Below are 13740 nucleotides of genomic sequence, written 5' to 3' on the forward strand. Positions count from 1 at the left end.
TCAGAATCTCATCACTCATTTCTTTTTATAACAGTTCATCCTTACTGTCCTAAATCGTGGACGTAGTACCACCACTGAAAAGAGCTGTATGGATTCTAAGCTGTGAACTACGCAGCAAGTGTTTCTCTCTCTCTAGGAGATTAATAACTCATTCCCCATGAGTAAATTGTACCCGTGTTACCCAGACTAAAGTCTCAGTGAAAATAACCTTTTCTTTAACTCTTTTTTTCTTCTTTATTTTAAACACAATTTAAGTACCACACACATGATTTTTTTTCACCAAAGCTCATGTGTGTACATCAAGACACTGACTCGGTAACACAGGTCTCCCTACCCAGGCAGTCTTTTATCCATTTGATACTGTGACTTCAGACTGAGAGGATGTTAATTAAGTGGCAACATCTGTGGGGTGGAGATGTTTAATACCTTTTCTGCTCACATCTCTCACCAGGGCTAAGTAGGGGTAAGGATCACCTCCCTCAGCCTGCTTGGCAATGCTCTTGCTAACCCACCCCAGCATACTGCTGGCCTTTTTTACTGTGCATCGCTGGCTCTTGATCAGTGTGGTGTACACCTGGAAGGCCCCAAGGTCCTTCTCAGTAAAACCTGTTCCAGCCACTCAGCCCACCGTGTGTATGCATGCCTGGATTGTTCCTCCACAGGGACAGGACTGTACATGTGTTTTGTGGAACTTCATGACATTCCTGGCTGCCCATTTCTTCACCTGTTTAGGTCCCTCTGAACAGCAGGGCACCCATCTGGCGCATGAGCCACTCCTCTCAGCTTTGTGTCATCTGCAAACTCCCTGAGCATGCGCCCATCATCCAGGTCATTAGTGAAAAGGTTAAACAGTATCGGCCCCAGTAACTGTGCCTAGGGTATTCCACTACTGACTGCCCTCCAGCAGGACTTCAGGCCACTGATCACATAGTGAGCCCCAAGCCTGCCTACCTAACCTAAACTTTGTCAGCTTATCTGTGAGGATTTAATGGAGAAGCGCCTTGCTGATGTTGAGGTAAACAACATCCACACCTCTCTCCTTGCTCATTGATTTAGTTACCTCAGCGTGGAAGTCTGTCAGTGGTTAAGCATAATTTCTGCTTCATAAATCCATGATCTTTGCTCCCGATCACCTTCCCTTCATTCATGTGTCTGGAAATGATATCCAGTGTAGGTTGCTCCACCCCTTTCTCAGGGATTGAGATCAAGCTCACAAGCCTGTTACTCCCTGTCTTGTTGGCATTCCTGCTTCATCTTGCCTTCATTACCTTTCATGGTGATCAAAAAAGCTTACTTTTCTTTCAAAATTAGTTTATTTTTTAATTTCTCTTAGTGAGCTTAGAAGACAACATGCAACATTCCTGTGAGCAATTCTAGACCAGCAGAACACTGAAATTCTTTTTCAGTTCCTTCCACCTTAAGACAGTTAATGGCTCTTGGTGCTGGTAGGTGCTGTTTCAGAATCAGAAGGACATATTTCCGAGGTGAAGTGGTTGTAAGCTCTTACACTTCTATTTTTCTGCTGCAAGAGTAAAACAAAAATACAGGGCATAATGCAGACCTTGTGAGGAGGCACTAGCCTTAAGAATATCTTAGTTTGAAGAATAGTTATGAAGTAAGCATTTAATCTATTTCTCCTCAAAGTATCTGCTCTGAGTGAACTCCTTGGAAACATGGCTCATGGCAGTAAGTCATCTGGGTGGGGTGGATGTAGCAATTGCCTGGAGTGAAAAACCCTCAGATTGTGAAAGCAATCATAAAATTGGAGTTCACTTGAACATGTGCACAATGGTGAATACCAGCTGAACACCAAATAATACATGTATATTGTATGTGATAACTCCAGCCAGACCAAGGCTGTGGAGATGCAGGTCAGTCACTCAGAAGGGGAACTGGATTATTCCCAAACAAAGTAATTGTCACCTTTTTCCTCTTCAGTAAAAGAGGAAGGAAGCCTTTAAGCATTCATATGTACAGAGATGATCTGAATTCAAATCCCAGCTTTAATCAATCATTTATTGAGATTGACAGTTTTGGAGCAGAGGAAGAAATGTTCGTTGGCCTGACTTGCTCTCTATATACTTACTGGTTCCTCCTTCAGGAAGGAGGAATATCTGGACAATATGCCAAATGTGTGAAACGGAGGAAACATCCCGCATTTAAACAACATAGAGTCAGAAATGTAAAATTATCTGCTCTTGTTTCCTCTTGTAAACCTAATTCCTTGAAAGCTACATTCATTTAAAGTGACTGAGTTTGATTCACTGAGCACCGGTATCTTTGTATCAGGCCCAAGATTTCTGCTGTTCGGCAAAGGATGAGTAAGGTGCAAGACCTCTGTCTCCAACATACAACACAAGTTTGCCCACAAACACTGCTTCAAGTGGTGTGAGGGGGACTGAGCATGTCTGAAAATTAGGAAGAAAAAGAAAATAATGATTATAGTAGAATAATGATTATCAGTAGCATCAGTCACCTAAGCAGTTATACAAGACAAAATTCCAAATGAAGCCTTCGGATTTTGAGATTTCTAAGATTTCTTCAAGATTTCTAATCCCAAATTTGGAAGCAGAGAAAGGTAAGACAGCAAATTTACCACTAAGCTGTACTTGTTTAAAGTCAAAGTTAAATGACGCAGTCATCAAATAAAAATTACCATTAAATCATACTAACAGTGTGAGATTACTTCAGTAGAGGATAGTGGGTCCTGGAAACAGAGTATTAAGAATGAATTTTTGTAACCTTAACGGTTGAAAACACTACCCCTGAGTGTTAATTAGCATGACCAATTTCCTGGTCCTTGGAAGCAATAGTCAGAACTTCAAACTCCACATTCATTGAGAGGCTTATGAAGTGTCTCTTTATTTCTCCAAATCGCACAAGTACAAAATTTGCCTCCTTAATGCCCTCTTATTTTAGGCAGTCATATTTTTATTGCTGTACATCATTTGGGGTGATTCAATATTAATATCCTAAAGATATTTGGATTTACAATTGTTGCCATTAAGCATAAATACTCATTTGTCCTTCAAAATATATTGTAAAAAGTTTGGTAGAAAAGTAGTAGTAGAACAGAGAAACAATTTTTTTTGTCCTGCTGACAACAGGCAGGCCACTCTAAAATCAATATAAAGCCTTTTACAAAAAAAGTCAAGTGACTCACAAAGTGAAAGTTTTCAGAGCATAGACATTAGACAGCCTGATGTCCTTCACAATGACTTTACTGATACAGAGGCCCTAAAGTACTCCTGTTTTGTTTTACCAGATGAACTTTCCCCTTGATAGAAACCTGACATTCCTGTCAGATCCTGTGTTTAAATCCATTGCAATAAATTCCCTTTCATTTCACTATCAAGGAAGACAGGAAGGCAGCAGCTGACTGGCCTCAGTGGCACAGGCTCTGTTACAGAGGAGAACAGGAGCTGCTCAAGAAAAGAAGCTTAAACTCCACCATTTGTGAGCCTCTGTTTCACATTAGCTGATTGTGGTGAGTAATAATTCCTGAAGTTCCTTCACTGCCTCCTACTAACACATACTAACATCATGTCAAGGCCAAAGCAATGGCTTGGTTCCAAAAAACATAATACAACCAGACACTGCAAGAGGATATGTGATTTCTGCTAACACATCTACCTGATTAAAGAAGTGCAGAGTGGCATTGTTTCTTTTTCCTCCTCACATATTTCCATGCAGTACAGCATGGATGAATGGATTGTCCTTGAGAAAAGTGAGCTGCTTATCTAAAGAGGAAAACCTGGTGTCAGGAGTTCAGGGCACTTGACATATCATAAAATTAACCTTCAGCAAACAGAGTTATGAAAAACCACGTTTAATGCTAGGGTTATATTTACATGTTGAAAGACAATTTGTTTCCCTGCTGCAACTAATTTAAAAACTCATGCATGCCCTGGTGATGGGTGTTAAGTTAGATGTGAATTTTGGTGTGTTTAAATCAGCACTTAACCCCCACAAAAACTGATGTTCCTGATGATTTCTTTAGAAATCATCTTTCAGAATCTTTCCAAGTACCTCTAGAAAGACAAGGGTGTGACCTATGGGGCCCAAATACAGCTACACACCCTCCCTTACCTCCAAGCATGTGCCATGGGCATGCTCACTGGTCAACCTGGTAGTCAACAGCCCCACATGGAACAAAAGTTAGAGTAACTCAGTACCATATTTTACTCCGTGTGCCATACTCAGTTTTAGCACAGTTTCTTTTACTGTCAATCTGGTTTTGCCAAAGGCTATTTGCAGTTCTTCAGCTCATTAATAGCTCACTAATCAGAGGGGTGATCAGCTTTTAGTTCACAGGATAGAAAATTGATATGATCTACTTTAGGAAAGGCTTACATTCTAATCACATGAAATTTAATGATGAAAGTATGGAAGGTAGGGCTGTCAGATACTTAATTTTGAGAGAGAATAAACCAGAATACTGAAATACTTTACATTCTACAGTCTAGCAGAAGATTATCATGTGATAAATTTTTACATCAGTGGGAGCAATAATCAAACTGTGGCACTTAAAAGCCTTCCAAAGAGAAACAGATCTAAGTTTAAATACATATTACACATAAACAAGTGCTTCAATGTTTGCTGAATTATAGATGCTATTCTTTATTTCTTCGAAAATGAAATTTTGTAATGAAGCACAAAAAAAAAAATACATGAGACGGCTGATGCTGATACCCCAACAAATTAGTACTTAAGTATATATTTCCTCTCCTCTGGCTTCAGCAGGTCTATGGAACCTTCCTGTGTTTTTGGAGCGTTGCATATTTACGCTGTCCACTCTATCCTTGAGATAAACAGCTACCTTGTCGTCATGGCAGATGAAATGATCAGTAGGCACATTCAAAAAAGAGTGAACAGCTGACCTGTCCCATTATGCAAACTGCAAAATCAGTATCAGCAGCAGCCTGCATGCATTGCTCTGCATTTAGATGCATTTCAAACAGAGACATGATACATTTCTCCTCATTGACCTCTTTACACCCAGGGAAGTGAGATTTAAATGAAAAGTTTAAAAACACCCCTAATCCTACAATCCTACAATCTGGAGAACCACAGCCTTGACTGAAGTTGTTTAACACCTTCTTCCCTTACCCTCTCCTGCTCTCTATCCCTCAGCAAATTGAAAGACATTAAAAAAAATAAAAATGCAAGGATAGGCTAACTAAAATTAAATGAACAACAAAACAGAGTTATCCACTAGATAGAAAACATGATAATACTTAGTATCTGGTAATGCACTAAGTATTCTGATATTAGAGGGACCAATACCAGCAGGCTTATAAAGGCTAAGTGGCAATTGGAGCATGAGTAATCACTGCTGCTTCATGCCTAAGAGTAGAAGTGGAGTAGGTGTTCTCCAAAATCTAAGATGGACAAAATACATATGTGTATTTTAGTCTGAAATCAGACCAGAGAAATATCTTATATTCTGCCTCCTTTAAGCATCAAAAAAGAGTTTCATTAGTGTTTGGACCTCACACTGTGTTTTTCCAAACAGAGGATATTTTCAGTGTAAGTTCCTGCTTGTTTTGGCTTTTGTTTACATTGAGGACGGGGTGGCACACATAAGGAACACATAAGGAAGAACTCTGGGTTTCTGCCTTGACATCTCCTGTGGTAGATGTGTGACACCATCCTGTCCACATGGCAAAAGATCTTGGGTGTAAAGGACTTCCTTTGTGAAATCCACACTAAAATCAAAGGCTAAAAATATATTAAATCAAAGTAGGATCAAGCCATACCCCATTTCCAAGGTTATGCTGAACATTCCCTTTTCTATACTTCCATGTAAGTAATTCTGTGTGTTAGCATCTTGGCAGAACTGTGGGGCTTTCAAATGCTATATTGTCACGGATCATGGTTAGTCAAGGGCTAAATAAGGTTACTCTTTATTTCCAATTCTGATTATACATCTGAGTGCTGCCTTTCCACTTATTTAATTTTTTATGTGTTTTTCTTTGTATTTTTCCTTATGTTTTCTTTTAGCTTCTGAGACCTCCCTAAGTGATGTGGGCATTTTAATCCCACTGTAGTAATAATAGCTCTGTGTGTGATTTATTATTGCAACAAGTTTTCAGTCTGTTTCCAATTGTCGAATGTAAAGAAAAATTGTTTCCAGTAAAACACATGAACTAACAGAGCAGTTTGATGGATTGGATGGCTTTGGTCTATACTGGATTCAGCTGGCTGTTTTGTTACTGTTTGCTTCATATTTTCCTTATTGTGTGCAGAAATGCATTGCAGCCAGCAGCTTACACATGGATTAAATAAATAGGGGAAAAGATGATAGCATCCTGAGAAGTTAGCAGACTTTGAGAAGGGGATAATAACACTTTACACCTACTGGACCTAGGTGGAGGACCTTTTTCTCGCACTCTCCCGCCTACTGGAGGATTCCATCATAGTTCCTATTCTGCTGACTGTGACCAACAGCACTCCCCTGTTTCTCCAGCAGCTCCAGATAATTGTTTTGATGTATTGCTGGATGGATGGGATTTACACTGCCCTGCAGTCCTACTGATACAAAAATGCCTTTAAGATCCTGCCTTTCCCATCCTAATCTACAAAGGAAACAGGAAAAAGGAACTTAAACTCCCTGTACTCAGACGGCAATGAGACTGTTCCAGCCTGCGCCAGTGCTCTGATTTCTTGCCTGTGACTTGTAAACAGTGTACCATGCAGCACAGGAGGAACTGGTAAAGGTCTACCCCGAGAAAAGGATACTCCATGAGCGACTGCAAGAACTGGATGGATATATTTTGGAAAGCATGGACCCTCTAGCACACCTAGTTCTCTATGGATTCAGCCTGTTGATTTCAGGTAAGCCTTGGCTTTAGCAGCTGTAGTGGATCTGTCATGTCTTTTTTGTTTCTTACACAGTGTGCAGGTGAAACGCATGACTCTCTACCCTTTACTCCAGCACTTCACTGATTTAAGTGCTTATGCTTGTTTCAGTGAGTCCACTTCTCTCTGTGCAGAGCCCTCACTGTGAGTGAGGGCAGGACTGTGGCCAAGCTATTGGGGATGATTTAGCTACATGTGGAACACAGTGCTATGCTTTTAACTGTTGAAGTCATTTGTTGACACATACTCATGTTGTAACAAGGTTTCTTTTCTGTCTAATGTTATTGACTTTTTCATACAGATCATAACTTTGAAATCATTGGCGTCTCTCCCTAAGAAATCTGTTCTAAACACAGATTAAATGTCACCTTTTTCTGTGGCTGACTTTATGAACTAGCCATGCTATTGATGTGTCTAGGTATTCCAGTATCTGATTTTAGATAAGATTCCACAACTGGAATTTAGATGAAAGTCAGCAGATGAAAGAGGAAAAAAGTGCACATTATACAAGATCAATTAAAAACACTTCAAACACAATTAAACAGTGATTCAATATTATCAGCAAACATCATGAGTTCAGCAAGTCAGAAGTCAGTCATAAAAGATATCTGCAGAAACACGAAGGTTATACTAATGCAAATTTAGTTTACAGTATTTGTAGCATTAATGTCAGAGATACTTTGCTGAACCTATCACACGCAGAGTCCTGAGGAAGACTGCACTCTTGACATCAAACTTGTGGTTTCTCAGCATTTGAGTATTGCTTTTACAATCCTCATTTTGATTTTCTAGACAGTTTCTTCTGTAACAATCTTTCTGTAAAAAAGCAGAACACAACTCAAGGCAACCTTAGACTCTTAACACACTCCTAACCATTTAATTGAGATATGCATAGGTTGTTCCATTCCATCTCACAGTAAAAATATAATGTGCTATAAAACTTCAAATTGAGCTGCAATGAAAACAAGAAAGTACCAAGAAAAGGCAGAATTCCTCATTGCCATGCAACTTGCTTTTTATTTGCTTTACACTTCCCAGACCTTCTTGATTAGCAGTATGTTAACAGCTGTTAACAGTAAAAGTATGAGTCTGAGATGTTACTTTTGTCATCTATAAAAGGCTAGGGATTAATGCAGACAAAAAAAAAGTGTTTGTAATCTCTTGAGATCATGTTTGGAAATATTCTTATCTAGCAATTGCTGTAATAGGCTGCATGTTTTTTTACCAATCCCTCTTCTGTGGCTTCGGTTCCTTGATTGTTTAGCTGCCCATCAGTTCAACCTATTTAGCCCTCTGATCACTTCCAGCTCTACACTTTTAGGAGATATCTGGTGCTGTAAGCATTATGGATGGAGAGGAAAAGAAAGTCCAGTTACTCCAACTGTTTTCCCTTGTCTCTCCTGTTTCTCTGCATGGTGACACGTACCTAATTGACACAGGAAGCAAACATCGTTCTTTAAGTCACAAGTATAGGAGAAACAAAAGCCATCTGCAGGGATTAGCTGCAAAAATGTGGAGAGCACAGACAGCTCAGCACCGAAGAGTTGCCAGTTACTGCATTTTCCACAAGGGCTAACCAGCGAGGTGTGTGCTGTAGTCACACCCATCTCAATAGATCTGTCAGCTTTCCCGCTTTTGTTTGAGAATGATATCATGTTTCCTGGGGCGAGCAGTGGAAGACAATGCAAGCCCGCTTTCCTCTAGATACTGCAGGCGGAGTTCAGGAAAGCAGGATTGACATTCCCTGAGCAGGGGAGGCTTTACACTCAGCACAGACAGTGAACTGGCTTAACCTTATCCCTGATGACTCTGGGCTTCTCTGGGTGTGTTGCTGGGTAGGCACAAAATCCACTCCACCCTTTTCCAAGGTGAAAAGCACTGCCTTGGCTCTCATTACGAGAAATGGCCTTTGATTTAGTGTCTTTTATTTTTAATAGCAGTACTCCATTTGCAACTAGAGCTAACGATCCAATTTGGAAGGCGGTGTTCAAAATACACACAAATGCTCACTTTTGCAGTGTATATGCTATAGCCAATGTTCAATTAAACTGACAAGGGGTTAAATTTAATCCTGTTGGGATTCTTTAAACTAGACTTAGTATCACCACATGTTTTTTCTTTTGGTTGATTATACTCCAGTCAACATTTTGGAGTAGCAAAATGATCCTACATCTCTCCTGAAATATGGGTTCAAACGCCAAGGTCATGGCTAAGTTAAGTTCTGACCAAAGAATAGCTGCAGACTCACTTATTCCCCTGGAAGCAAGAAAGGAGTGTAGCAACTTACTTGTCTTTCACCTCAGACATGCCTTTGACACCCTCAGATCATCTGGAAATCTGTTTGGAACTTCTCACAGTGAGCTCTCAGAAATGTTCGTGTGTGAGCCTTATTTTAGCAAGATGACCACTAGCAGTAAAGAATTTGTGAAAACCGGCAATAATTACTGTCAGTTTCAAGAACATTTCTTTGACTAATTCTGGCAGAAGACAAATCTATCGCCAAACGCCTCTGTTCTCCAAGACAGACAGAATCTTCTGTGCTACAGCTTTACCGTACCGATAATCTTAGATCCAGTTGGATTTTTTAATTTTTTTCTTCTGATTTAGCTTTGGAACCATATATGGTAAAAGACTTTAAAGATTATATTAGACTTTTAAGAAAAGGTAACAGCATAGTAAGTCAGTGCAGTGGCATTCAGTGGTAGCTCTTTATCACCCTGTTGATGGTTGTATTTTCTTTGGGATCAGTAGGTGTTGTGAAAAAAATCCCAAATTGTTACCAATATTATATAACTCATTTTCACATGTAGAAAATTGAACAGTTTTTAATAGACATTACCAGACATACAAGCACCTTCATAATGCTGTAGGCTTTTAAAAATGACAAGTCAAAATTTTCAGTTGGACTGGAAAGTTGTAACAATTCTGGTTCAAAACTTTTTTTCCTCTTGTGAAGCTTGACCAAAAGAAAACCTGTATTAACCTCTAGCTAATGCATGCCTGTGACAGTGAACATGAATATCATTCTTCCCATAATAAAGGGATTAGGTCTGTGTGGGCATCTTCAAATAGGCTGTTGTCAGATCAAAATGGCACCTGAACTTCAGTCTGTCCTACAGCTGCAGGACTGGGGTTTTGAGCTTCCACAGCCAAAGCAATGGAGGCAAACTGCCTTTGACCTTTTAATATCAGGTATTTCATAAGTATGACTAGGAGGTTTTAATATCTGGTATTCATAACATGACTAGACATTACACTGATGTACAACCTTTCTGACACCTAAATTACCAAACTACTAATGTGAATTACAAGAGAAATTTAAACCTAATTTCATTCTTTGTTCCTGAAGTGTATTTGATCTGTGAGACCCAGCAATTACCTCTGCCTGCCATACTGTGCCTGGTTCAGACCTAGTGAGAGGTAGAGTTGCTCTCAGAAAGCTGCTGTTCCCAAAAGTCATTTCAACAGCTGGGAATAGTCAGGAGTTAAAAGGCATTACGTCAGACCCAGAGGAATCAAATCTGAAAGGATGAAATGAAATCACACTACTTTCATAAGTGTTAACATGTGCAATTGTTTTAGATAAAATTTTCATATCTCTATCTCTCTATATATATACACATATATTGGTTTGGTATTTGGTCATAATTTAGATGGTTGGATGGATTAATTTTTTTGCTGAATGTTCATTTCAAGGGAAAAATGAAGTTGTAGTGTTTTGCAGAGATTTTCTGATACCCACAGGATTTTTATCTGGAAGGCTTTAGTGTACAAAAGGGAACATAAAAGTCAGAGAAACTGATTGTCACTGAGCAGCTGGCTTTAGGGCAGGGGACAGAGATACTGTTGGGCCTTCACATGCTCCCAATGAGAATTACCTAGGCTGGACCCCTGATCTAGATTTAATATCCGAGATATTTAGTTTAAGATCACAGAGACTTGAGCCTGCTTGGTCTAGACTCATCTATTAAACACACAAAACCCCTGTTCAACTTTCTGTGGAAGACCAAGAAGTCATTGTGTTATGAAGGGTGTTGGGTAGGCATAGGAGAAGTGAACCAAAAATGAATGCACCTACTACTTGTGTGAGATGTGTTTCCATGTTCAGATGCAAGATCTATTTGAAAAATCTTGAAAATCTTACAGAAACTGCAATGAAGAACTGTCCTCCAAAGACAGTCTCTACCGTGTGCCAGTAGATAATATTTAGGATGCTGTTTCACTGAAGTTTCAGTGGAGATATAGAGCAAAGAACCACCATGTCTGAACTAGAGACTTTCCTGCAAAGAGTTTAAAATGCTGATTGTTTTTTAGGGTTCAGTTTTGATAACTGTTCTCCAACTGTTAAGCAAGGTTCATATAATAAAGAAGTAAAAAATCTATTAAAATTCTTTTTGTAATTCATCATTAGGAAATGATAAACCCTTTAGAATATAAAGATATTAGGCATTTACTAAGTTCTGAAAGGATTTTCAAAAGACAGATTCAGAAATAGCATTTCTGTATTCAGAAATGTAAACTTCTTACTTCAAGGCTGGTATTTTGTTTGCCTGGTATTTATTTACTTTTTGCACTACCAGCCGGTCTAATGAAGTGTCTTGGTTAATTTCTCCTTCAGAGATCAAGTCTCCCTTAACAGTGCAGTTCGAACTGCACTTTTGATTGTGCTGGTGATTTTCCCCCGTGTTATTTCCTGGTTGTACATCAAAGACCTGCTACTGGTCAGGGACTTTAGACTCCTTAGTCACAAAGTGTGCTCAGCACCAGAAATATCTGCCACCACTTCACTCAGAAAAATCAGTAAATGGCAAAGGAAGGGTACACTACTGTAAAGGCAGAGGTGCATCAGAGTATGTCCTTCCAGAAGTCAACACTCACAGGCACTTCCAGACAGCTAACCTTGTGCATGTTGTATGCACTGATATATCCTATGAAGACTAGTGGTTTACCTGTGTTATTTTGCTTACTCCAGCTTGGCACATGCCCATATACAACAAACATACACATCTGCAGTATAACTAGTAGCTTCATAAGGCAGCTTACAAGGACCAGCCTTGCTATGGACAAATGTATTTTGGTGTGCAAACACTTTCTAGATGGTAGCACCCATATTTGGCTGGCTCCAAATCCAACCAGATGCACCTGAACTACAGACTTGTTCTACTCAAGCTTTTCCACATTCCTCATTCTTTTTCAGCATTACCTACCATATTGTAGGCTGGTTGTTCAACAAGCCATTTCTGTTGATAGGTTGTTTTGCACTTTACTTGCTTGTGGTCAACCAAGTCTAAGCACAAATCACAAGAAAGTATCTTTCTATTGGTTATTTGGTTATTTGGTTATTACGCACACACACTTAGGCACCCTCCCTAGGAAAACCCCAGCCAAGCTGCAGCAGTGTTTCTTTTCTAGCTTTTTCATCTTAAAAGATTGCTTTGATTGGTTATGAAACAACCGACGTAGAGAGAACAACAGGGCAGTTGCATTTCCTTCAGCTGCTCCAGGTGTACAGAAAGGCAGAAAAGCAGATTCCCGGATAGGCAGCCCTAGTGGCTTTGACAAACTATTTTATTTTTCACACTTGTGCTCTGGTCTTCCAACTGCTACTAAGTGGAAAAGTGATTTTCTGTCACTAATTTTTCATCTTTTAATAGTTTCACAATATCTTCTCTCCACAACAGTGCTCTATTTCTAAAGGCAAGAGGTCTTTATATTTCAACTGTGAACCATCCCACAGCTGCTTGGTGGCATCATGTAAGATACAAACAGTGAGATTCTTTATATGGACGAAAAAATAGTTTTATCGGAAATACTGAGAGGTAGGCTATTTAGCAAGTTAGGTTTGTCCTAAATCAAAACCTTTTTCTTTCAAGCACAGGGAGTGTTTGGTGTTGTTTAAGAAACTTGAAGGGAAAAAGGTCAATGTCTTTACAATTTGGGACATATGTTTTCACTGGTCTCTAAATGAGTTTTAAATCTTGCCGTGAGTGTCATGTGCAACTGACTGTTTCTCTTCCAGCATAACACCAAAACTAAGCGTAGATTCTATTTTTTCCCTGCTAGTATATTATCTATATATTTTACATTCATATTCCCAGACACTTAAAAGCAGAAATAATTTGTGTTACAAGCAATACTGTTAAGAAAAAAAAAAAAACAAACTACCAAAACATTACCTATTATATCACCTTTTATTTGCTTTGTTTCACTCATGAAAAATGGGATGGAATTTACTAGAATTTTCTGCCCTCTCCTCCTCTCTTGAGTAATTAGTACATTAAAAGTATCAATCTTTCTGCTTACCTCTTACAACAGGTCTTCTTTTTCCTCTGATACGCACATAGTGCCAAGTGAAAGACTTCCATCTTAGAGTCACTTCAAGCAATTAATAATAAAGCTCTACAAATATCAGGAAAAATAAATACATTAGATGTGTAATGTCTAAACAATTTCTTTGTTTCCACTTCTACTTGATACTAACACCTAAAACTTTTACTCAGAACTTTGCATTCTCAAGACACCTTGCAAATACGACCTGTGTCCATCTTATGTGTTTTTTGAAGTGCAGTGGAGTATGGTTATCCTGTGATGGAGCTAACCACTCTGGCTGCTTGCTATGGTAGAGAAGTGTTAAGCTTTCCGGTGTTGAACATTTTTCCAAATAACAGGCAACTTTGCAAAGCCATCACATTATATAGAAAACACCTAGAATATTCCCATGTTTTCATGGGAACAAGACAAGGGTTAACAGTGTAAATCTGGAAGTATATGAGCAGGGACTCTCTGAGATGAAAGAACAAATCATAACACTTTTCTTGCTGTGGGTACTCATCTCTGGCATAAAACTATGTCAGCTCAAAATTGCCCCATTTTCTCACA

General features: G+C 39.1%; 1 protein-coding gene and 1 long non-coding RNA gene across 2 annotated transcripts in view; one reads left to right on the forward strand and one right to left on the reverse strand.

The window, feature by feature from the left end:
• LOC116781168 overlaps positions 1-13740 on the reverse strand; it is an 844439-nt gene that overhangs the window by 291034 nt on the left and 539665 nt on the right. The window lies entirely within an intron of this gene.
• The window catches only part of TEK (TEK receptor tyrosine kinase), a 37113-nt gene continuing 29854 nt past the window's right edge, over positions 6482-13740 (forward strand). Inside the window, exon 1 of the mRNA XM_032676781.1 lies at positions 6482-6837. Coding sequence (XP_032532672.1) covers positions 6786-6837 — 52 coding nt within the window. The 5' untranslated portion in view covers positions 6482-6785. The remainder of the gene's footprint in view (positions 6838-13740) is intronic.

This window comes from Chiroxiphia lanceolata, chromosome Z, assembly GCF_009829145.1.
Source record: "Chiroxiphia lanceolata isolate bChiLan1 chromosome Z, bChiLan1.pri, whole genome shotgun sequence".
Classification (NCBI taxonomy): domain Eukaryota; kingdom Metazoa; phylum Chordata; class Aves; order Passeriformes; family Pipridae; genus Chiroxiphia; species Chiroxiphia lanceolata.